The following is a 25686-nucleotide window of genomic DNA, read 5'->3' on the forward strand; positions in this document are numbered from 1 at the left end:
ATAAATATTTTTATATCTCTCACCACAAACATGATCTTAATTAGTAGTTCATGTAATAAAAACAATGAGCTGAAGGAGTTCTACAAATAGAAATGAGGCCAAATCCCACCAAGGTAATGTGAAGGAGGGAGCGAGAGGTTCAAGGAACCATCATTTGGTAAAGCTCACTTTTAGAAGGAAACAGCAACTGTTGGGTCACATTCTTCAAAAATAAGACAAACAAAAGTAAAACTCTTTTTAAGTCTCTTTTTATTAGTAGTACATAAATGAAGATGAAACTTTTTCTCATCACTAAAAACAAAGATTAAAGCTAAGAACAGTCAGCTGATCAAATAATTGGATGGAGTACATCAGAGTTAGCAAATAAAGCCGTTAGAATTTGAAGGCCCCTTGAGGAGGCTCCTAATCATTTGACAAATCAGCTGTGCTAATTCAGGAAATAAGCAACTGTTTATCAGTATGTAATACTGTATGCGTTCATTTTAAAGCATTTTTTAATCAAGTACAAACATCTCTCATTCCAGCTTGCCATTTACAAGAGTGCAGTAGCTCATACAATACAATTTCTTATATTTGACACATTGAAATATCTTGTATTTGGGACATTGTGATCTGTAGCAAGAGTAGGAAGCAGGTTGAGGAGACCCTGGAAAGGTGGAGATATGCTCTGGAGAGGAGAGGAATGAAGGTCAGTAGGAACAAGACAGAATACATGTGTGTAAATGACAGGGAGGTCAGTGGAATGGTGAGGATGCAGCGAGTACAGTTGGTGAAGGTGGATGAGTTAGTGACCTAGTAACGCTCCTGGGGTGATAAGCTATCTACCAGAAGAAGCACAATCTGAAACAAGTGAACCATGTCTAGTTAATGGCGAAGTACATTTTCCAAAGCCTAAATTGCATTTATTCTAGGCTATACATATTAGAATTTTACATAGGCCCATCCTACATTAGTTAATTAGATTAATTAGAGATTAGACAGGAGTCCCCGTGGACTATGATGTTTACTGATGACATTGTGATCTGTAGCGATAGTAGGGAGCAGGTTGAGGAGACCCTGGAGAGATAGAGATATGCTCTAGAGAGGAGAGAAATGAAGGTCAGTAGGAACAAGACAGAATACATGTGTATAAATGAGAGGGAGGTCAGTGGAATGGTGAGGATGCAGGAAGTACAGTTGGTGAAGGTGGATGAGTGTAAATACTTGGGATCAACAGTACAGAGTAATGGGGATTGTGGAAGGGAGGTGAAAAAGAGAGTGCAGGCAAGGTTGAATGGGTGGAGAAGAGTGTCAGGAGTGATTTGTGACAGACGGGTATCAGCAAGAATGAAAGGGAAGGTCTACAGGACGGTAGTGAGGCCAGCTTTGTTATGTGGGTTGGAGATGGTGGCACTGACCAGAAATCAGGAGGCAGAGCCGGAGGTGGCAGAGTTAAAGATGTTAAGATTGGGACTGGGTGTGACGACGATGGATAGGATTAGAAATGAGGACATTAGAGGGTCAGCTCAAGTTGGACGGCTGGGAGACAAAGTCAGAGAGATGAGAGTGTGTTGGTTTGGACATGTGTAGAGGAGAGATGCTGAGTATATTGGGAGAAGGATGCTAAGGATAGAGCTGCCAGGCAAGAGGAACAGAGGAAGGCCTAAGAGGAGGTTTATAGATTTGGTGAGAGAGGACATGGAGGTGATGGGTGTGATAGAGCAAGATGCAGAAGACAGGAAAATCTGGAAGAAGACGATTCACTGTGGCAACCCCTAATGGGAGGAGAAGAAGAGAAGTAATATCTTGTATTAGGGAAAATTCTACATTTATACAACTGGACTTTAGATAAAAGCCTTCATTGGGTCTTCCTTCCACTCAGGCAGAGTAGCCAGCTTTTTGGAGACATCCTCTTCAATGGGCCAGCCCCAGGCTTTGAAAAATGGGACCAGATTCTTCCTTACTTGTTGAGAGAACTTCTCAGCCCAGAGGTTCATCTTGGATTTATTATCCAGATTCCCAGTAATGGACATTTTCTGATAGTCAGAAAACAGCGCGATGAACGGGTCCCATCCAAAGCCCTCCTGCAGCTGGAGAAGACAGAAGGTCATATGCTAACAAGTTTGTGGATGTATCAACCAGCTTGAAAATAAACCACTTGGGAAGCAACTGGACATAATACCTGAAACTGGATTTTCCTTTAAATTAATTTCTAAGAGAATGCAGTTGTGTGCACAGAAGAAAAAGAGGAGAGATGCTCAATAAAGGTCTCCTGCTGTCCTAAAACCACTGAGCTGCCTTTGTAAATTGAGTTTAGAACATAAACACTCCTAGATCAGGGACATGACTCATCCTCAAACCTAGAGAGTAGAGTCTCTAGCTTTCCTCACCTTTATCCCTTAATCACATATGCAACTGAGCAGTACATCAGACCTCCGAGTCATTGCCTGATATATAAACTTTCCTAGTTATGCACACAAACTTCTAAAAGCTGCCTTTTGTAAAGATAGCCCACCTGTAAGTAGGTCTCTAAGCAGACCCAAACTGTCCAGTCCTCCAGGCGTGCTCCACCTTTTAAGTACTTTTTAATCCTTTCTTCCCTGTGGTTTGGAGCAAGCTCAGAGATAGCCTTGCTTCGTGGTAGATTGAGGACCTTCTCATTGACATACACAGACCAGAGGTTACAGGTGGCTTCAGCGGTGTGAGGGGGAAACTCCCACAAAGGTCTTTGTTGGTTGTGCCCAAGTTCATGTAGTGGACCCCATATAATATTGGTCTGCATGAACTGGACATCAGTAATACAATGAACTGATTCTAAGTGAATCATCACCGGATACCCTGCGTGCATCCAACCTGAAATAAAGAACAGAGTTACGTTATAGCAGGTGTGACTGCAGAGACACCTGTCAGTGTTTATATACCAGTGAAGCTAACTCACCTGGCAAGCTTTGTTTCTTACCATCACAACAAACAACAGGAGAAGATTAACATAACCGTATTAGACATGCCTGCACTTATCTGAACATCAGCCACAATGCGCTCAGGCCTCGGGAAGAGTTCAGGCACAGCAGCGAGTTCAGCGATGCCTTTGGTGATGCGATTCCACAGCTGGAGTAGAGGCTCCGGATTGGTGATGTGGGAGATTTTGTTTGTGGGTATGGTCAGGATAATATTGTCTGCCTCTAATTCTGCCCAGGGTGACCTGCTTTCATGAAGAGTTTTCTGCCAATCTGCCACACAGCTTTGTCCTGCAGTCACATAAGTAAGGTATACAAGCCAAGTGAGCAGCGCTAAGATGCCAAACTATATTACATTTGACCACTTTAAACTTATAGAGTAATGCTGTGAAAATGTATACTAAATACCCTGCTTCCATCATCAGCTTACAAAGTACATGTATAAGATTCTACTGACACCTGTGAAAGAATTCATTCTCAAACACTATATGCATAAATACATTTCATAGACACTGATACCAAGTTTGAAGTATGGGGCGTGAGCAGCTCCCTCCACCATAACAGTGACGGTGCCAAGCTCACTTCCTTTGGGCACAATGATGTAAATCAAGCCACCCCATGGATTAAAGATGGAAACTTTATCTCTGTTAATGGGTATTCTTCGTATCACCACTGGGGGGCGCTTCAGTTCGTCCAGGTGATTCAGATCATCAGAATGGCAGCCAATCTGCACCTGTGAGGACACAGAGCTATGCATGAAAAATTTCACATAAGGTTGCTAAAAAGCTGACAAAGATGGCCAAGCTCCTGACATCGCCTTTTTAGTGTTTACAAAGAAAAAGAAAGAAAAAAATTACGTTTTGCAACATCTTTTCAACTCTTGAGGTTTATGTTGAATGTACAGTTCACATATTAACAAAATGCTTGTGATGGATATGAACCTAAATTATTATGTACTGTATGTTGTACCTAAAATGAAAAGTAATGTATAATACAGGGGTGGATCAGGGAAAAGGGAAATTTTGGAACCAGGTGTTGGAGACCCTGGGGCGTTGGCAGTTGTTTGGGACCAATGTGACCTCATTTAGAACCCCTTGCCATTAGTTATAATGGAGCAGTGAAGTGATGCGCAACGAGCGTTCACTGTGAAAGCCTTTTATAAGAATGGTGATAGCATGATTGCTGCACAAAGGGAATTTCGGCATCATTACCAGTTAGGACGTCATGATCATGTCCCATCTGCTCATGTGATTGCAACATGGATGCATAATTTCGAAGAAACAGGTTCAGCCTTAAAAAAGGAGTCCCCAGGTGGAGCCACTTCGCATACTGCCCGACAATTGATGGCAGCTATTTGCCAATAGTTTGGAAGGCTCGTCATTTCACGCAACGGTCACATTCCATGGCCTCCGAGATCCCCAGATCTCGCTGTTTGTGATTTTTTTTTTCTGTGGGGACATCTTAAAAGCTAGTATACCACAGATGCCCTGCAACCATTGCTGAACTAGAAAGGAAGACTAAAGAGGAAATCGCTGGCATTCCTCTTGACACGTTACGTCGAGCAATGCAGAATTTCCACAACAGGCCTTCAGAATGTGTACGGAGAAATGGAAAACACCTTCAAAACATAAAATTAATATTGAATGAATATTGATTTCCATCATTAATTGTATATCCAGTACAATACATTTTATCATTAAATGTATTTTGTAATGTGTTTATTTGTGCATTGAACGTCAATTCAAAATTTCCGTTTCCCTGCGCCACCCTGTATTATTTGACTTAAAACATAATACGCTACTAAGAGGTAATTACGTTAAGAGTACAAATCTACATGATGTGAAAAACAACCCATAGGAACATTTTACTGCTCAAAGGTTGATCTTTGATGGCTCATGAGACTTAAAATAGATTCTCATTTATGTTCCATTTAAGAATCAACTTTGTCACAAATATTTCTCCTTAAAATTTCCTAAGAGAAATGGCTTTAGACAAAAAGAAGACATGAGATACAACCAAAGTAAAATTGAGAATTTGATTTGAAAGAGCACAGTGTATCTTGTGAAATCTCTTTCTAGTCTTGGTTAATTCCTTTTTCCAGACTTTATATTGTTTTCTTCTTCTTAGATTATGCCCTTGTCCAAGGTGTCTTGCAACATTTGAGATAGATAGATAGATAGATAGATAGATAGATAGATAGATAGATAGATAGATAGATAGATAGATAGATAGATAGATAGATAGATAGATAGATAGATAGATAGATAGATAGATACTTTATTAATCACAAGGGGAAATTCACATTGAGATATGATTGGTTACATTTGTTTTGTTTTCCCCAATTGAAGCACAGGCAGATGAAGTGACTTGCTGATGGTCACATGGTGTCAGTAGTGGGATTGGAACTCACAACCTCATGGTCTGAAGTCCAAAGCCTACACCACTACACCACACTGCCTACCAGGCATTCTAGCATGAGTAGGATCTCATTGGATCACAGCAATATAAATTTGCACAACCAATAGAATTATTCAGATGCAATGACTACAGTTTTGTAATCAGAGTAAAGTGTTTTTTTACCACAAACAACCGTCCATGCATTTCACCAAATATTACTGAGCAAACAAATGCAAATACTTTCAAACTACAAAAACATGTCAAGACACTATTTGAAAAATCAGAGCCCATTGTATGACTTTGCTAAGATCTCTGCTGAAACTCAACAGGAGACCCTTGTGAGAATACTGTTTAGTTTTTTTTTTCCTCTGGGGAAAAATCTGAGAAGCATTAGACCAAACTTGTCTCCAATTTATTTCTTTCTGATCTCGTTGTCTAGGAGAAACCAAAAAGATTTTAAGGCGATCTCTTTTTTGATTTTTCATCCCAATGAGTTGTGCTATATGGAACTTTCTTTTGTTATAGAGTATTTTTGCAGTGTTTCTTGCATGCCGCACCCATCACATGACAAACCACCTGGATTGAGACCCGAGTGCAGCGGGTGACACCTCAGCACCACACTGGAACAGCTTAAGGTTTTTTACAGTGGGTGGAGTGCCAATCCTACCACCAACTCCCAGGTTGGAAGACCTGCTTGCAGGACTGGTTGCAGATTAACGTCATACCCAGGACGAAGCAATTGCAGGTTTAAGGGCCTTGCTCAAGTGCTTTTTGTGGAATAAATGTTTTTATTTTACCGAGATCCTGGGGTTTATGGTATTTCCTCCACTGGCAGACAATTTTCGGACGCCCAGTTAATGTGGAAAATCACGGTCAAATTTATTCTGGTGCAAAACATGGAAAAGGGCATGGCCAGGGAGAACTTAAATGCAAGAACTTTTGCAGGCACTTTTCTGCTGCTAAAATCCATTGGCCTTGGTATGCGGTTGCTGATGAGGCTCTGCAAGGATTCTGGCTTGGATTGGCTTATGAAGTTGGGAAAGTGAGAGTAGGTAGTGTACCTTCCAATCCCAGATGAGCAGTGTGTGGTGGAATCGGCAGCAAGAATGTGCAAGCGGGCAGTGCAGGAGGCAGATGAGAGCATGGAAGGAGCTGAATTTGTGAGTAGTCAAAGAAGAAACAGAGGTACTGGCTGCATAAAACCATTTATTGATCAATATCACTTGCTTTCCACCCCAAAAAACTTTAAAAAACAAAACCTCACAAACCCTTGGTTTACTGAGTTTTGCAATAGAGTATCCCAATGCAAAATAAATCTTGAGGGCAATTTTACAAAACTGTAGATCACTTTCAAGACTTTGTTTATGTGATGAGAAGGGCAGCCATGGCCATTACCCAGTTGGAACGCCAGCTGGATGGAAGGACTGGGGGAGAGAGCATCTACAAGACACTACTTCTCCCGGGATGCTAGAGGGCACACCTCTTGGGTGGCTGTGGCACCATGGATTCCTGCAATGCAAGCTGGGAGTTGGAGTTTGGTACACCTCTGTTGGGTTCTATAGGGTCACCAAGTGAAGCTGCAGAGGCCTACATTGGGCTTTCACCACACCTGGGAGTGATTCCAGGCCTGATTAATGCACCACCTGGAACACTCCCAGGGCCAACATAAAAGGAGCCACCTCACTCCACTCAAAAAGCCATGGTTGGGAGGAAGAGGGGTGAAGCTTGACCGTGGAGAGAAGAAGAAGAAGACAACAACAACAACAGAAGGGACTGTATATTGGGTTTTGTGTGTACTGTGCTGTTGAGGGGTGTGAGGGGGACGTGCTTTCCGTTTTGTAAATAAACGTGTGCTGTTCTGGAACTCGCGTCTCTGCCTGTCGTTGTCGGGGTTGGGGCAACTGGAGCGCCCCTCATTTCCACAGTTGGTAAATGTTACACTTCAGTTGAAAAAAATCACAGTAATAAAAAATCTCACATTAGCACTTAGTTATTAAATAAAGCTGTTCATTTATATAACAAACAGCATATACTAATAAAGTAATATTGTGAAAACTATTTTCTGATATAGTAGGATAGTTAAATACGAGGAATAAAACAAAAAAATTGAAGGAAAAAAAGGCAAAACGACACTGTAACTGTCCTGTATTTACCTGCCAGCCAGCTCCAACAACTGCAGTGGGGACACTAACTTGTCCAGTGTATCCTTCATGCAGGAACATACCAGTGCTTCTCCATGCTGTGTCCCCTAGAATGTAAATTCATCAGATATTTGACTTGTGTACATAAGAAAGAAATATTTCTCCAAGTTTAAAGCAGAGCTAGGGCTCGTTACTTGTACCTTTGTTGGTTCCATTGATCTGAACATTGGCAAAAGGGAAAGTCTCGATCTTCCTCTTTGCATAGAACAACTCTTCCTGCATGTGTGGAAGCTCACAAAAACTGTTTAAAAGATTCAGCAACATCTTGTCCTCTGGTTTTATCGAAGACCAGTACGGCACAGGATAAGAAGTGGTTCCTCTTATTTTTATTAGATCTTTCAGGTGCTCACATATGTTATAATACTGGGCGTTATTAGTCGCCTTCATTTTCACAAAGGAGAGGAAATCCTTTCTAAATTTATTAAGCCAAGCAGGCTCAAGAGGACTCGAATGTGCCTTTCTATGAACTTGATCAATGAACCTAGTAAGTGCTTTACGAAAATGATAACTCTGCATGATGTTCTGACCTTTGGGGGCTAAATAAACCTTACTGTCTACAGTTGATGATGTGATACTGATTCCAAATTTATTTAGGATTTTGTTTCCTGGATATGCAGCAACAGCATCGTGGTCATGATGAGAATAGGACCACATCCATGCTTGACCAGCAATGAGGAGTCCTCCTCCTTCTGATACAAACTCATGGATCTGTTCGGCTTGGTGGTCAGTGTATGAAGTACAACAGTAGACATTTATGCCATCTTTGAGATTGGAGAGCTCACAGCTGAAGCCTTCCTGGATCAGCCTTTCGTGCAGGTGCTTTTGGCCCACCTGGACACAAATCTTGCCTTCTTTGTGAGCTCCTAGCCAGTGGAGAGCGTTGCAAACAAATTTCTTTAGATGTGTGAGATATGTCTCGTGCGACAGCACAACGATTCTGCCTCTGCCGTAGTGAGATGCTGCAATCAGAGCCTGGTTGTGGTCATCCAAGAGAACAGGAAATGCTAACTGGCCGTGGACCAGTAAAGATGAGGGCACAGTGTCGCTCTTTAAGCTAAATTCAGTAACTCCGTGTAAAAGAGCGTCTAAATCCTTTTGGAAGTTGTTATTCCACCTAAATAAAGACAGTATTGAGGGGTTAGAATCTGTATTACTTTTGTCATTTTCAAAGTTGACAAAAACATTCTAGAAGTTTAATACTTTCCATATTTATAAGAATAAATGAGGCATGGCAGTTAGAGTCAGTATTCATTTTCCCTGTAGTCTTAGCCTTTCTCTCACAAGATTCTCAAAGTAGTAAAACCTGCTCAGTATGTATTATCTATATCTAAATCACACCTCACTTTGGAAGTCACTCTTGGACCTGAGGCCAGCCTTACCATCTAAGGTTGACAGATTAGGCCTGATTACTACACAGTGTGCATCGTTGAACTGTCAGATCCTTCATCTTTACAAATGCACACTTTTATGCCAAGGTACCCTCCATGTACCAAATTATCATGTTCTACCTTACAGATCAATCTTTGTAAACACTGACACCTTCTAGCATTTTGTGTCTGGGATCTAACTGATTTCAAAGTTTTTGGAGTTCTCAAATGAAGAACACCATAGTTACAAGTGGACTGCTGATTCACCTGTGGATGGCTAGTCATGAAGATTTAGAGAAGGATCCAGAAGCTCATTTGGCCTTTCACCAATAAATAGTGCAGTATTTTGAACTTCACATGGATTTACGGTACATTCTGCTTTAGAATTTAATGCTTTCAAGTATATCATAAATAACTTGAAATCTCTCTGAGAAACATTCACTTGTTAAATACTCCAGCTTAAAACATCATTGAGAAACAATCACTTCTTAAATACTCATCGTACATGGCAAGTTTTTCATAACACTCAAGATTATGACTAGACCATTAAGAGCTTGATAAACTGACAATTAAAGCACTCACGGAAGTAATATGGAACTGGAAGGTATTTCTTTCCCAACTTTGAACTCTCCTTTCTCTCCATAGTGAGATGTAAAGTAGACCCCCAAGACACTGGTCACAGTATTTCCAGGGAAATGCTGCAGAACATCTTTGTCTTTATGAAAGCACGCCCAGTGCCATGCCTGGCCAGCTATTAGAAGAGAGCCTCCATTCTTCACAAACTGGATGAGCTCTCCTGCCTGTGAATCATTGTAGGCATCCATGCAGTACACTTCCATGTTGCTGGTGAACTTGTCCACTGACTGAACTTTGAACCCAGCACCACGAAGATGGCTACTGAGAAAGGTCAGTTTGGTGTGGACTCCTACAACTGCATTTGATGTTGGACACAGCCAAGTAATTGCATTGATTAAGAACTGCCCAAATGTATTTTCGCTTATATAAACTTCATGCCCCATAACAACCAGACGACCCTTGCCGTATGTGGATGTTGCCACCAGAATTTGACCTTTATCATTTACTGCCACAGGGAAGGCAGTGGGGCCGATCAACAGAAGTTCACAGGGCACAGCGTCACCAGTGAAGCTGAAGGTGTCCACACCCTTGACCAAAGTTTTATAGGCCGAGCGTAGATCCATTCTTCATAAGGAATGCCTTCTGCAAAGAGAAAAAACAAGAAAGAAATCGCCAGGCACATTAGTTTCAGCACATTTTGGAGGTTCACTAGTTATGACCTTAGAGTGTGCCTTTGAAATATAAGCGTTAAGAAATAATTTGCAGATATTTGGAATACAATGAATATTCTTAACAATTAGGTTTTACAGTGCAGGAGAAAAGGCAACGCTTATTGTTTTTTATATATCATAGCAAATACATGAATGTTCACCTCAGCACTATGCTGGATAAACTGGATGACTGTTTCAAGCAAAAAAAATATTTATAACCTTGGAAAAAATTACATGTTGGCACAAAATTAAATTAGCTTTAGCCAAACAGAGAGCAAACGAGATTTCAGCTAGTGAGAAGTGCGGGGTTGTCACGCAGGTTTACACATGGTGGGTGGCACTAATGAAATCTTCTAGGGCCACAGGCTTTCAGGTCAGTTTGAAATGAACTTGCACTACCATCTGCACTGGAATATTGTATTAATGGTCGGTGGAAAATGTCTGGCTCACCTGGAAGTGGTTCTACAGACCGATGTCATAGAGGAACCATTTTTGGTTCCCAAAAGACCCATCCACATTAAGGTTCCAGAAAGAATCTGTAACAAGGTCCATGCAGTGAACAACCACAAATAGGTGGTAACAGATTTGTGAAGTCTTAATGGGTTCTGATTTCAAAAGACTCCTGCTGTATACAATACGGCAGAGAAAGTCCAGGTTTTCTTAATCTGTTAGGGTCCTGCCCTTTTAAAATAAAGATGTCTGAATGGTTCTTCTGAGCAATGCCACAGGGGAAACATTTTTGGTTTTCAAAAGATCCATTCAAATGAAGGTTCCAGAAACAACCTGTAAAAGGCTTTGTACAATAAATAACCATGAATAGGTGGCAACAGATTTGTGAAATACCAACGGCTCTCGATTTTAAAAGCACTCTCACTACAAACATTAACACAGGCTAAGTCTGGGATTTCTTAATCTGTTAGTGTCCTGCCTGTTAGCCTAACCTACATTAAAAGTTTGTTTTTCTACATAAGAGGACATGTTTCAAAGTGCAAAGAACCAACTTCATATTCAGAGAACCCTTCCCAGAATGGACTGGTGCTTTGTCAAGCAATGGCTCTATGAGGACCAACACAACCTGGTAAAGAACCATAAAATGTCATTAAAGAACCTGCATTGTCAGAGTGTGTTCTAATTCTGTATTTAGTGATTTGTAAAATTTGTATTTGTATTTGTCACAACACTCAAATAAGGGAACTATACTAAAATAAACTGAACTGAATTGAATTAAAAGGACGCTCATCTTTGTTAGGAGCCAAGCTCAGGGTCTCCGTCAGTCAGAACCTCAGAGAGATCTAAGTAAGTAAGCAGTCACCTCTTCTAAAAGACAGACATTTCTTTTTTCTGTTTTTCCTTATTTTGTTTACTTCATTTGAAATCTATGATCTGCCATCTTCATTAATGGTAGAATGCATTTATGGGTTACCCTCTTTAAATTTAATTATGACGCCAAAAGCAACCTAATTATCGTTTTAACATAATATGTTTTAAAAAAAAAATGCTACGGTAACCAAGTATAAAGCAGAGGATTCAAATGAAAGAAGAAATTGGTGAAGCTTAAAGGAAATGAAAAAGTATTTTCAGGCACTGAAAATACAACAGTAGGGAGAGAAAGAAAAATGCTCACTTTTGTAATAAAATTAATCAAGCCATTAAAGACATAGCAGGAAAGGGTAAAAAAATAGGGGTTAAACAGAAATTACTGGGAATTTTGTTTTATTTGAACAGAAAAATGTAAAAACCTGAGAAAGAGGCAAAGGTATTGTACTTACTGGATGTCAAATGTGCTTATGTAGATTCTGAAACTGAAAATTAAAGAAATGGCACTGAAAATGTGCAAAGAATGACAATTATCAGGACATATTGATCTTCCAGCAGAATTTAATGAGGTACTTTGGAATTAATAAAGAATGATATACACTATTAAAGATGTTCTTCAGACTGAAGGTAAGAATAATAACAGTACTGCTGAAAATGGATGGCCAAAAGGAAAACAAGAATTGGCAAGCAGCTACTCTGCCTGTGCAAAGATTAGCATGGGCAAGATATGGATCAGATATGGGCAAGAGAGCTAGAATGAAGGAGGAGATTGAAAGGATTTAAAAGTCAGACTGGGCATGTGCCATGCTTGAGAGGAAGCGAGCAAAAGTCTCAAGTGCTCATAGATACGGCTAAATTTACAGAACCGAGACAGTATGTTGTAGCACTGATGAATTTGCAATCCAGAAAGTGTAAGTCAGAAGAAGAAGCAAAACTTTGAAGCAAAACCACAGAATCCTCAACAACAGATTTCTTATTATATGCATTCTCAGGGATCATGGTGGCTGTAAGTTAATAAAGATGATGACAGTCTTAAAAAGCCATGATAAAAAACACTCTCCACATCCAACATACATAAATGCTCGATAAATTCTAGTAAAATTAGACAAATCTGTTTTTGTTATTTTTTCGATTGACACTAAAACATATACTGTAAACTGGGATATAACCGCCTGAATGACTAAGATAGGAGTTCTATCAAAAGTAGAAGCTGATTGGGAGAAAAACCCACAACCACAGCGGGCCACAGGAATGAACTTTAGAACCACAACCCCAAGAGACACTAATACAAAGAAATCAAAAGAATTAAAATGATACCAAAAGAAACTGGAAAATAATTAGGACTGGCTAATACCACAGCAACTTTGTAGAGTAGGCAGCCGTCGGACTCTCAGGTAACTGCAGCCCTATTTGCCACAGCACCTCAGAGTCCTAAGACAGTATATAATGGTGATCTGCCCCTCATGGCACAGAATAAGATTGAGGGTAGGGGACCAGGGGAAAATACAAACATGAAATAAAATGAAAATAAGGCAATGGTTAGGAGCAGGGAAGCATGACAATCATAAACAGAAGCAAAGCCTTTCAACATCCCTAACACAGCCTGAATTAGTAGAGATTTCAAAGTGTCTTCAAAACCTGTATTGAGTAATATTCTGTTGAGGACATTTTTTAATTATTGGCAGGAAGACAGCACTTCAGCAAATTAGGCTTGCCCCATGAATGGCTTCAGAAGCAGTCTGCTGAAAAGTCACAGAAGCACCTCACCATCACGGCACAGGAATGTTTGTTTTGCTATAGTTAATAATAATAATAATAATAGTTGTCTTCTATTTTTGGGATTGCATCAACTCCAGACTATCCCAGGTCCACTGGGGCAAAATAATGCCCAAGCATAATGAATATGTAGATATACTGTAGGTCCTAGGAGCCTAAAAAATATGGATTGTGAGTTAATAAAGAGAAATGTGACTTTTTCAAAGAGTCATTGCAATACTTTGGTCACATTACTGGTACTGCAAGTCTGTAAAGTCACGTAAAGAGTAAGGGCCATAGTCAAGGTGCCAGCTCCATCTAACCAGAGTCAGTTGAGATCAGTCCTTGGTCTTATTAACTATTATGACCAATTCACACCTACAGTAATCTGGTGACCATTCTGAGGGAACATATTGGGGTTGGTCGGAAAAGTGACACACTATAACCCTTAACCTCATCACTTGATTGGCATGTAATCCGTATCGTAAAAGTGCAGTCATGTGTGACTTAATGAGAGGAAAAGTCAATTTGTTTTGTAGACACTGGCCAGAATTATGCACAAACTGAGTGTGACGCTTTTGCAATTGTATGTAAGATAAAGAAATCAGGGTTAGGGTTAGGGTTATATAGGGTTAGATAAAGAAATGCCTGCAATTACTGTATGGATGGAAATTCACACTTCTCATGAACCGCCATCCTTGTACCATGATTTCTGAGCCACAGAAATGAAGGGTTCCATTTATGGCAGCAAAAGGGAAGAAAACTTGGGTACTATTGCTTCTGCACACAACTACACAGCAGCACAAAAGCAGCTCTTCCCACAGCATCAGGCAGCCCGTCTCGACTTTCCTTATCTATAGAGCATAGTGACAAATTAGATACAGTCAGAGGCGTTTAAACCTACCAGAAGTGCATGAAATGGACTCCACAACTACAGACAAGACCATTAAAGTGCTAAGAAATCTCTTTAATTTCTTTTTAGTAATGATGGGCTACAATTCACAGCCCAAGAATTCAGTGCACACCTGAAGATAGACCATGTTAGACACGTTCTGTCAGCTCCGTACCATCCTGCTGCCAATGACTAAACAAAAACTAAAATCCCCTAAAAGTTTGACTACTATTTAACAAAAATTAGATTCGCTTCTGTTGTTAGACCATAATGCTCCACCATCCTACAACAAAATTATATTCAGCAATGCTTTTACTGGGTTTGTCTGTTATTCACTTAGTTGGATGCTTTGAAACTCGGTGTGAGCTCTCTGTAAGGTGCGCACAGAACTCCAGAGTGCAATGCAAAGAGTCGCATCCCCATGCACGAATAATTCTGCGCTTGCTTGTGATAATAGAAGGAAAGACAGATGGACACCAGGAGTCTCAAAGTAGACCTGCCTATTTTACTGTGAATGCTGGGGATACAGAGAAATGGCAGCATGATATGGATCAGTGGCTGCCTTCAGAAGAGCCTACTGAACACAGGAGGCATGGTCATCTAATGATCATTTTTATACTGTGAAGCTCTCTACTCTTCTACTACCTTCACACATAAAGAAGGCCAACAACATACCTCTAGTGGCACTACTGAAGGTGCTCCAGAAACACACAAATCACCTAATTCCTTGTCAGTAAAAGGGACATAGAAGACATTATGTTGTCTATGCAAAGAAGCCCCCCAAATAAGCTGGCATTGCAAAGGAGCACGTGGTGGTATATTGCAGTTACATGAGGACCGTTGTGGTATGAGCCAGAATAACCAAATGAATTGGTAGGAGGCTTGAGGCAGTCTACCCAATTCATCTTTTTTAGTTAATCATGAAATAACTTAATCTCTTTCTTATTTTTTAATAGGAAGGGTGGAAATGTAATATTGCATATAATACTTTGTGTGCAGGTGACTAATCATGTTTCTTTAGGCCAGTGGTTCTTAAATTTAGTTCTTTATTTGTCACCACCCAGTTTTGCTATTTGCCAGTTTTTTTCACCCACAATCACCACGGAACAGAGGGTGATCTTCGTGCTTTTTCCCTGAACATCACCGTGAATCTCCCTTGAAGAAACTCTCATCTCTTGCCCAGGAGAAGTTTGTTATAGCTATTGTGTCTACCAGGTGGCGTTGCAGCACCCCAAACTCCAAACACAAGTGCACAGACACAAGTCTCAGTATGAATAAAAGGTTTAATCTTATAAATTCCTTATACAAAGGTTTCAAAAGGGCATAAACCAAACACAATACAACTCTTCAGTCTCCTTTTCCTGCTCTCCTTCTGCTCCTCCAGGCAAGCTTCGTCCTCTTCAACCCGTCTTGGCTCCCTGTATTGAAGTGTGGCTGCTTCTTTTATGCAGAACCCGGGACTATTTCACAAGATTGTCCCTCAGAAGCACTTCCGGGCTAGGCTGAAGCCCCACAAAGTAAGGAACCATTACTCCCTTCAGTGTTCCCTTGCAGCATCCATGGAACACAACAGGGCTGTTCCATGAAACTATAGTTCCCAGCATGCCTTGTGGGTATCCGTAGGAGTACCATAACCAGGGGCATTGCCACCTGGCGTTTTGGGGAAGAAAATAACCCGAATAAACTGTCTTCCCCTGTCCTCCATTATACCGGTCTCCCAGTCGGGTAAGGATCCTTGCTCTTTCTCGGCCGGGATGGAAGTCCCTGTATGCTGTCCATTACACCATGTAAGCGGCGACCCATCACAAGGCTTTTTGCAACTCATTTGTGCCCCTTTCTCATTCACTTCAATTGTAAGTCACTATTCAGTGCGACCAAGTAAGAGATATCTCTCGACCCATAGTTTTGGAAACACTGCTTTAGATTGCTGTGCCAACGCTGGCATCTCTTATCCTCCTATTTAATTCAGTGAGCGCCCCATAAAACAAATGGCCTCCCCTGACTTCTCTGCAACTCAGAAGCGTTATTGAATAATTCTCTTTTAAACATTATGATACCAAATGCAAAACAGACAAGGCTTTTAATAAAGTAGTATAGGCAGGGCTGGTGCTGGGGTGAGGCAATGAGGCAATCGCATCCTGTGGCAGGCACTTTTCTATGGGTGGCATGTTCATGTAACATTATTTTTTTTTTAGTAATGGCAAATAATGACACAAAAATGAGAAATAAGTATGAATCTTAAGAATTCCATAAACATCCAGTCTTATTTATATATACCAATTAAAAACAGTGAAAAATATTTTAATTTTAGGGCCATAGGGTGACGCATTGCTGCCTCGCAGTAAGGACTCCAAGGTTCATGTCCTGGGTCCCCTTGGTGTGTATCAAAGAATCACTGGAACATTAGAACACTCTCGACGAGAACAGGCCATTCACCCCAACAAAGCTGGCCAGTCCTGTCCACTTATTTCTTCCAAAAAAACATCATGTGGAGTTTGTATGTTCTCCCTGTGTTTCTGTGGGGTTCCTCTGGGTGCTCCAATCTCCACCCATTGTCCAAAGATGAACTGGCGATGCTAAATGGGCCCTAGTGTGTGTGTGTTTGGTGTGCTTGTGTGTGAGTTCACCCTGAAATGGATTGGCGCCCTGTCCAAGAGTTGTTCCTGCCTTGTGTCCTGTGCCAGATGGGATAGGCTCCAGCAGCCCCTCCACAGCCCTGGTTTGGATTAAACAGGTTAGAAAATGACCTGACGTTTTTTTTATTTTAAAAGTTTCATATTTCAAATAAGGGCAATTTGCACCACTTTGCCCCACCGCAAGCTTCTGAAAAATCCAAACGACGCCCGAGCACTTCAAAACTACAGATTGGTGCATGATATTGGATTTCATGACTTTCACATATGGTATTGTGTAAATATTGATTTGTCATTTTATAAGATGATTTTAATCTCTAGAATGTTATTAAGTTATCAGTCAACGTCTGTCAAGCTGGCACCAGAAGTGTTTCGTTAAAAAGGGCAGACGAGCATCTTTTAGTTTGCAGGACAGAGTTTGAGAAGAGTTTGGTAGTTACAGAATATTTTTGATTTTGTAGTGGTTAAGGCTTTGCTCTTCAAATCCTAAGGTTGTTGGTTCAAATCCCATTACTATGACCCTGAGCAAGTCACTTGACCTGTCAAAAACCAAATAAATGGAAACAATTGGATCATCAATGTTGTTAAGTCACCTTGGATGAAGGTGACAGCCAAATAAGTAAATGTAGTGTAAATGTAGAAAAGCATGTGGGATAAGCGAAACAGACAAGTTTAATTTTGCATTCAATTTTGCAATCACACACCACGTTTTTGAAATGCCTACCCTGTGTGTTTGTTTTAAAGCTAACATTTTTTCACATTTTTCCTTAAAATGTGCCTTGCCTCAGGCGGCATTATTTAAATCGCTGGCCCTGTATACACATACTGCCATAACGAACGGCAATGGAAAGTATTCGTCACCTGAAGAAATTTATAGGCTTGCTCAAAGTAAAACATGACAAGATAAAGTTTAGTCTTGGTTTGAGAAATGCAGTGTTGACTGACAGTCAAGTTAGAGAATGGCGTCTGTAATTGCCACTATAGTTTGTGTTATGAATACGATAGAACTCTTTGTCAATTCCCCACACCTAGGATTAAAGTCAAGCAGGGCAACAGAACACAAAACTGTGTCTTTGTTATTGAATAAGTACACAGTATGAGATACAAAGAAAAGGCACAAAGTAAATGAACAAAAAATCTCTACGCCTACTGTACCTCTCCCACTGTTCATCTACCAAGTGCCCTCCCTTTTGTCACCTCTGCCACCTTTCTCTCTCCTGCTTTTTTCACTCTCACTCACAATCCTGGTCTTTCTTTGCTGTCTCATCAAGCCCTTGTCCTCAACTCAACTCTCAACTCTAAGCTCCAAAGATCTATCAACTTCATCAGCCTTTAAACTCCCCTTCTGGGTTCACTTCTGGCTGAGCACGGAATCAGCATTGACGAAGATGGGTCTGTAAAGTCTCAGGATCGTCACGTCATGTGTTTCTCCAGCCAGTCCTAACTTATAAAAGGTCTGGCCCAGGTTATCAGTCTCCAAGCCCTGGACTCAAGTATCAGGAGGCAGAGGTTCGCTGAGGGCTCTGAAAGTTTACCCCTCTGGTCCAGACCTCTGGGTTTAGAACATTCAGCAAGTGTGGTTGCATGTTATAGTCCTGAATTTCCTAATGTCCCTATTTTAATTCTAATGTCCCTAATGTTTTAATTCTTATTCTACGAATTAGATGTTTTAGATGAATGCAATGTTAATGTTTTAATTCTAATTGTAATGTTTTAATTCATTTTAATTCGAATGTCCCTAATTTTCGAATGTTTGTATCCCGTAAGCTGCTTTATTCTCAGGCTGTCAGTCCACCACCTGAGACCAAATGAAAAAGCAGGAGTCTTGAGGAGGTTAATAACAAAACAGCTCTTCACTTAAGTATCAGAGCACACAGAAAAATACAATCCACTCAAATTATATGAATTCACTGCATACATACATCAACTGTAAGCTCCAAAGACTTATTGACTTTATTATATATAAAATAACAATCTACCTTCTTTTCTATGAAATAATTAGCCTTAGTAACAAAGTTAAAATAACAGAGGTCTTACAGTCCTGCAGCTCCGTTACAGAAATTCTGACCCTCTCTTCTGTGTTCAAAGGACGAGTCTGTGTTTTTATTCCACAATTCTCTGGTTTATATACCTGACTTCTTAACAAGTTTCTTCATTTGTTTTCTATTTTAACAACATTTAAGCCTTAAAAGGTTTTTCTTCCAGGACTGTTTTCTGGTAACTCAGCAATTATTTTTATCACTTCCTTTTTTCTCATTCCCAGTGCAATAATAAATGCAAACAATGCAAAAATGCAGTTTATAAAGCATACGTTACACATTAAATGACTTTTAAAATTACTGAACATTAAAACAGGTTTAAGGCTATTTAACCATTTTAAGTTGCATACGTAATTTGTTATTTTTAAAGTATACGACTTTAGATTTTATAACATAGAACAAGATGTGGGTGCGATACTTCTGAGTTAGAAACATTACTTAATCCCCTTTAACATGAAGTACAGACCACAGAAGGGGAATGTTATCCTTGAGGTTTACAAATTGTGTCTATAACAAAAAAAACTTATTTTGCTTAGTAAGGAATTTGTAACATTTTTAAAATGTTTGAACTGAAAACCCAAATGCTTTTTTTTTTACAACCTTGAGAATCATCAGCCCACTTCTGACCTGAATCAGTTTTTAGGCCAAGCCTTTGCTAGTTGGTGTAATATTAAATACCTTTATAGGTTTGTTTTAGTGTTTTATATTTGTAATTAATTCCCTTTCTCATACGGAAAGTATTGTAGTCATCCAAAAATTCGACTTCATGATAGTGATGAATCTCGATGTTTTAGATCTCCCTGAGTCCAATTTACTTTCTCATAGGAAAAGTATCGTTGTTGTCCAAAAATTCGATTTCGAGATTTTGATGAATCTCGACGTTTTAGACCTCCCTAAGTCTGAAAATACCATTTTTGGAATTATAGCTGTCTGTGTGTGTGTGTAAACATATAAACTTGAGTACGCTTTCACTTAGGTCAACCAAATTTTGCTACAAGTATTAGGTACAACATGTAGATTTCTATAAACTTTTGAGCTATTTCCACTAACCGGAAGTGGTCATTTTTTATTCATGCAGCTGCAGAGTCCGATTTATTCAACTTTACATTTATAATAATTGTTCAATATATTATTAATTTGATTTGATTTGTTGTTGATGGTTCTTTAATGCACATACTATTAAAATATAATCATTGTCTTGTGGTTTACACCTCAAATATCCATCCCCATATCTGAGTATACAAGAAAGTCGAGGGGAGACCACTCCTGATTTTTCACTTAAGGAACATTGCAAAAGTTAAACCACTTATAACACTGAAAGATGCTGAGAAATTAATTCACACTTTTATTTTCACTCCATTAGATTTATTGTAATTCACTCCTGACAGGACTACCGAAGAAAGATGTCGATCAACTGCAATTAGCGCAGCCAGAATCTTAACTAGAAAAAGAAAATTGGAGCACATCTCACCAGTTTTAGCATCGTCACACTGATTACTTGTGTCCTTTAGAATTGATTTTAAACTGCTACAAATGATATGTAAAGCTTTAAGTAATCTTGCTCAGTCCTGTATTTTGGTGTGCCTGCCCCCCTATATTCCAAGTCGTACCCTTACATTTTCTAATAGCGGCCTGCTTATTAGTCCAATAGCCGAGCATAAAAGAAGTGCTGTGGTGTCCTTTTGCTGTTACGTCACCAGGCAGATCCTTTTAAAAAACTTCTAAAAACCCACTTTTTAAATTTGCCCCTTTTGGTAGCAACATTTTAGTTCTACCCTTAATAAACTAGAAAGGCATAAATAATGGTAGTCTTCAATAAACCTGCAATCTTTATCAATCTTTTCCTTTTTCCGTTTTTTTTTTTCATGTTCAGAATGCCACCACTTATCTGTTCAAAGTCCTGATGTTGAGATACCCCAACCTGCCACAAGGCCCATTGCATGGAATTCTCTCAGACAAAGCCTAAAAAAAACAATTTAGAACATCTTAAGAACATTTATGTTAGGCAGAATGTCCAGTGGATGTTGGGTGGTCTTTTCCTCGGATGCCATTTTCTTCCAAGTCCACTGTATCAGCATCTATGATTTTAATCACTTGATCCTTTTCAGTATATATTGATTCACCACGTCTTCTCCTTCGGTGGTGTTATTGCCCAGGTAAACACTGTCACTTACTGCACAAGGAGAAGACATTGTTTTGTTTGAGCTTGTAGTTTTCAGAATTTAAAGAAAGGCCTTTTATTACACATTTCTACCAGGCTAGGCCCTTTTTTCCCCCCTTTCGTACTGTATTATTAAGAGAACACTCCACCCATGAATGATATTTTTATATGTTCTGTTTTGTCTGACAAGGTGCAAAACAATGGTTACCGCAAAATCCTGCCGGACTACGCCAATTGTTTTGTCTTGGTAGAGTAATATATATATTGCTCTACTTTCCCCTATTGTATTATTAATATGTAGCCTTAGAATGCCTAATCTCACAGACTTACCACTGTTTATAAGGTATTATTGTATATAACTTATCCCCACCTTCCCTTCTATATCTATAACCTTAGGCAATTAGAAATAGTAAAAGACAAGCAGAAGTTAAGTTACAGTTTAAACAATGTATTAGTATTATTGATAATATTCATAAATAATAACAAAATGCAAAGTACATTTGAATATTGGCAACCATACAACCTGATTAAATGATGATATGTAGTTCAGGTGGCACACAGACTTCTGGTTACTTAAATGTCTCTAGTTAAGGCATCATTGATGCTCAGCTTTCAGCCACATGTCAGTTCAAAATGGCTGCTGAGCTGTGCTGTTCATTGTGTTCTCTTCAGGGTAGCAAGAGAGATACTTCTTAATCATATGTTGGTTGGTAAGAGAGAGATACTGAGGTTAAACACATACATTTACAGTGGTGTGAAAAACTATTTGCCCCCTTCCTGATTTCTTATTCTTTTGCATGCTTGTCACACAAAATGTTTCTGATCATCAAACACATTTAACCATTAGTCAAATATAACACAAGTAAACACAAAATGCAGTTTTTAAATGATGGTTTTTATTATTTAGGGAGAAAAAAAATCCAAACCTACATGGCCCTGTGTGAAAAAGTAATTGCCCCCTTGTTAAAAAATAACCTAACTGTGGTGTATCACACCTGAGTTCAATTTCCGTAGCCACCTCCAGGCCTGATTACTGCCACACCTGTTTCAATCAAGAAATCACTTAAATAGGAGCTGCCTGACACAGAGAAGTAGACCAAAAGCACCTCAAAAGCTAGACATCATGCCAAGATCCAAAGAAATTCAGGAACAAATGAGAACAGAAGTAATTGAGATCTATCAGTCTGGTAAAGGTTATAAAGCCATTTCTAAAGCTTTGGGACTCCAGCGAACCACAGTGAGAGCCATTATCCACAAATGGCAAAAACATGGAACAGTGGTGAACCTTCCCAGGAGTGGCCGGCCGACCAAAATTACCCCAAGAGCGCAGAGACGACTCATCCGAGAGGTCACAAAAGACCCCAGGACAACGTCTAAAGAACTGCAGGCCTCACTTGCCTCAATTAAGGTCAGTGTTCACGACTCCACCATAAGAAAGAGACTGGGCAAAAACGGCCTGCATGGCAGATTTCCAAGACGCAAACCACTGTTAAGCAAAAAGAACATTAGGGCTCGTCTCAATTTTGCTAAGAAACATCTCAATGATTGCCAAGACTTTTGGGAAAATACCTTGTGGACTGATGAGTCAAAAGTTGAACTTTTTGGAAGGCAAATGTCCCGTTACATCTGGCGTAAAAGGAACACAGCATTTCAGAAAAAGAACATCATACCAACAGTAAAATATGGTGGTGGTAGTGTGATGGTCTGGGGTTGTTTTGCTGCTTCAGGACCTGGAAGGCTTGCTGTGATAGATGGAACCATGAATTCTACTGTCTACCAAAAAATCCTGAAGGAGAATGTCCGGCCATCTGTTCGTCAACTCAAGCTGAAGCGATCTTAGGTGCTGCAACAGGACAATGACCCAAAACACACCAGCAAATCCACCTCTGAATGGCTGAAGAAAAACAAAATGAAGACTTTGGAGTGGCCTAGTCAAAGTCCTGACCTGAATCCAATTGAGATGCTATGGCATGACCTTAAAAAGGCGGTTCATGCTAGAAAACCCTCAAATAAAGCTGAATTACAACAATTTTGCAAAGATGAGTGGGACAAAATTCCTCCAGAGCGCTGTAAAAGACTCATTGCAAGTTATCGCAAACGCTTGACTGCAGTTATTGCTGCTAAGGGTGGCCCAACCAGTTATTAGGTTCAGGGGGCAATTACTTTTTCACACAGGGCCATGTAGGTTTGGATTTTTTTTTTCTCCCTAAATAATAAAAACCACCATTTACAAACTGCATTTTGTGTTTACTTGTGTTATATTTGACTAATGGTTAAATGTGTTTGATGATCAGAAACATTTTGTGTGACAAACATGCAAAAGAATAAGAAATCAGGAAGGGGGCAAATAGTTTTTCACACCACTGTATAGATGTTCTGTCCAATCCCGAGAGCCAATAGCACATCATGGTACTTAAAGGCTTCTGAACCAAGCCAATTCCAAACAGCCATACTTCAGACCAATGGGGGAAATAGAACAACTTAACACCTGCCCCCAAACCCTATGTTAAAGTACACCTTAGCCCATTTGCGGGGGTAGAAATGATTTTAGCAAAGAAACACTTGCCAAACTGGTTTAAAACACACATCCCCCAAATCCTGTCGTAAAATTCAAACAGACCCATTCCTAAGGGGGGGAAACACTAAATTACACTGCTTTGTCTAAATTACAAATAAAGATATACAGTACAAAATATTCATCAAGTTATATGTAAAATCTCACATCACAACATGTTCCTTACCCCATATAGTTTATATTGATAGCAAACAAAAAATGGAATCTCTTGTTTTCATGAAGTCTTCTGATGGAGCAGAATCTCTTCTTTTTCTCTGGTCGTTTTCAACTGTCAAATGTTTTAGTTAGGACAACACCTTTATTCTTCATCTTGGGCCAGCATAAAAACTTATCACCAATTTAAAGTGACCGACCCCCCCCAATAAAAAAAACTGAAGTTTTAGGTGAGATTAAACCAGTGTTAATTTTGACAATATATCTTGAATTATTTTTAGTCTTAGTCTTCTGACTAAATTGCATTTTAGTTTTAGTCACATTTAAATCATTTAATTATTGTCAGTTTTAGGTGACAAAAAATAAATTAAAGTCAATAAAAAGTATATCAGTTTTAGTCGACTAAAAATTAGAAGTAAATTAGTGAAACAGTCAAAATCAGGTGGATATCCTGTTTAACATATGAATATGCACAGAATGTACCTCAAAATTGTTATAGTAACTTGTACACAAATGAGCCAAACCATCTGTACTGTTTATTAAACATAATCCCCATTCCACATTGCTTATATTGGGTTTTATTTTCGTCAGCGTTGCAATTAAAGTTGGTCCATACTGTATGTCTGATCGCGCTTTTTTTCCAGAGCATCACGTCGGCCGACTTAGCGGAGAGGTGTAGAGCAGGATTCTGGCTGACGTGATGATTTCTTGATGGCGCCCAATTACAAGCGTGCATACAAGTTTTTAAAATTGCACCACTGCGTTCAAGCTTGTTATTTGTTGCCGGACCGTGTCATGTGTGATCAAGATGTGCAAAGAGCCTCACATCATTCATTGTCAAGTTGTCAATTTGTAACTTTTTCGTTTTAATTTGCGTCAACAATGATTTTAAAAGCATTCGTCTTAGTTTTGATTATTAAAGGCACATTTTTATTTAGTTGCTTTTCCGTTTTCATCACAGAAAAAGAGTCGCTGATGCTGAAAATTTCATGGACGTACATTTGTGTGCTATCAGCCAAGTGCCCTAATCAACCCCAGAGCAAAGTGCGCTCACACACACCCGCACCTGATTGGAGCCTGCACATCCCTGGCTACGATTATTTATTTAAAACTTCTCACAAGGCTGCCTTCAATGTAAATTGCGTCTGCGGTTAAACTGCCTTAAGGGTTCTGTATTTTCCTTTGTAAACCAGTTCCTATGTAGTTGGTCCTGGTTTATTTGAGCAAAATTATAACTTAATATAAGCAGTCTAGTTTAAAAAAATTATTATTTTATTTTTCGGTACAGCTGCAGTAGTTTACTCAAAAAAATCCAAAAGATTTTAAAATCTATGTTGGCCATTATTTAATTTGTTATTTTCGTATAGGCACTTCTCTAATTTGTTTCTTATTATAGTTTCCATAATTTGGCATGACACAAAAGTAAGACTTAAAGTGACCTTTTTTGCATATGGGTGATAAATAGGATGAGAAAGGAAGGGAAAAAGGCTCGAAAGGAACACAGTTCTTAGAATCTGGCATCCAATGAAGATTTTTATGGGGATTACTGATAATGTGCATGTGATTATACATTATGCTTGTAGAAAGATAAAAGCAAATTTTAGCAGATGTATGTAGATGACAGGAAAGAGCATCCCAAAACAGGCCAGCAGTAAAAAAGGAAGCAGAGAAGCACGTCAGGCAACTGAAGTTTGATAGCAACGAGGAGGTAAACACAGCTAACAGCCGTTCTCCACTAGCACACCACAAAACAATGACAGGAGAAAAAGTGCTGGATCAGCAACTAATGCTTGAAATAGAAGTTAAGAGGCGAGAACAAGAAAACAAATGTAAAGAATGGATCTGGAGGTTGATTACCTGCTGACTAATAAGCTATATCTAAACCAGAGGAGAAGCAAGCTCAACAAGAACCAAGAAAGGATAAAGATAACAATTCACAAATGAGAACAAATCTGACAAATGATTTTTTTCCAG

The 25686-nt window shown here is 39.5% G+C and overlaps 1 protein-coding gene across 1 annotated transcript; it reads right to left on the reverse strand.

Annotated features, from left to right (window-relative positions):
- Window positions 1-232: 232 nt before the first annotated feature.
- On the reverse strand, window positions 233-18943 carry LOC114668961 (TRPM8 channel-associated factor homolog). Its single transcript, XM_028825009.2, has 8 exons — window positions 18822-18943; window positions 9484-10119; window positions 7675-8648; window positions 7487-7581; window positions 3456-3669; window positions 2988-3227; window positions 2495-2832; window positions 233-2069 (listed from the first exon to the last, which is right to left on the reverse strand). Exons 2-8 carry the CDS (start codon window positions 10098-10100, stop codon window positions 1824-1826), a joined length of 2724 nt encoding a protein of 907 aa, XP_028680842.1. The 5' UTR covers window positions 10101-10119; window positions 18822-18943; the 3' UTR covers window positions 233-1823.
- Window positions 18944-25686: the final 6743 nt, after the last annotated feature.

The sequence above is a fragment of the Erpetoichthys calabaricus genome, chromosome 18, assembly GCF_900747795.2.
Source record: "Erpetoichthys calabaricus chromosome 18, fErpCal1.3, whole genome shotgun sequence".
Classification (NCBI taxonomy): domain Eukaryota; kingdom Metazoa; phylum Chordata; class Cladistia; order Polypteriformes; family Polypteridae; genus Erpetoichthys; species Erpetoichthys calabaricus.

Excerpts from the sequence above, each read along its gene's own strand:
- LOC114668961 (XM_028825009.2), bottom strand. The coding sequence starts at position 10,100 with ATGGATCTACGCTCGGCCTATAAAACTTTGGTCAAGGGTGTGGACACC. Across the intron at positions 3,670-7,486 it reads TTGTTGGAGCTGGCTGGCAG|GTGCAGATTGGCTGCCATTC; the intron begins GTAAATACAGGA and ends GTGTCCTCACAG. Across the intron at positions 2,833-2,987 it reads TGATGTTCAGATAAGTGCAG|GTTGGATGCACGCAGGGTAT; the intron begins GCATGTCTAATA and ends TCTTTATTTCAG.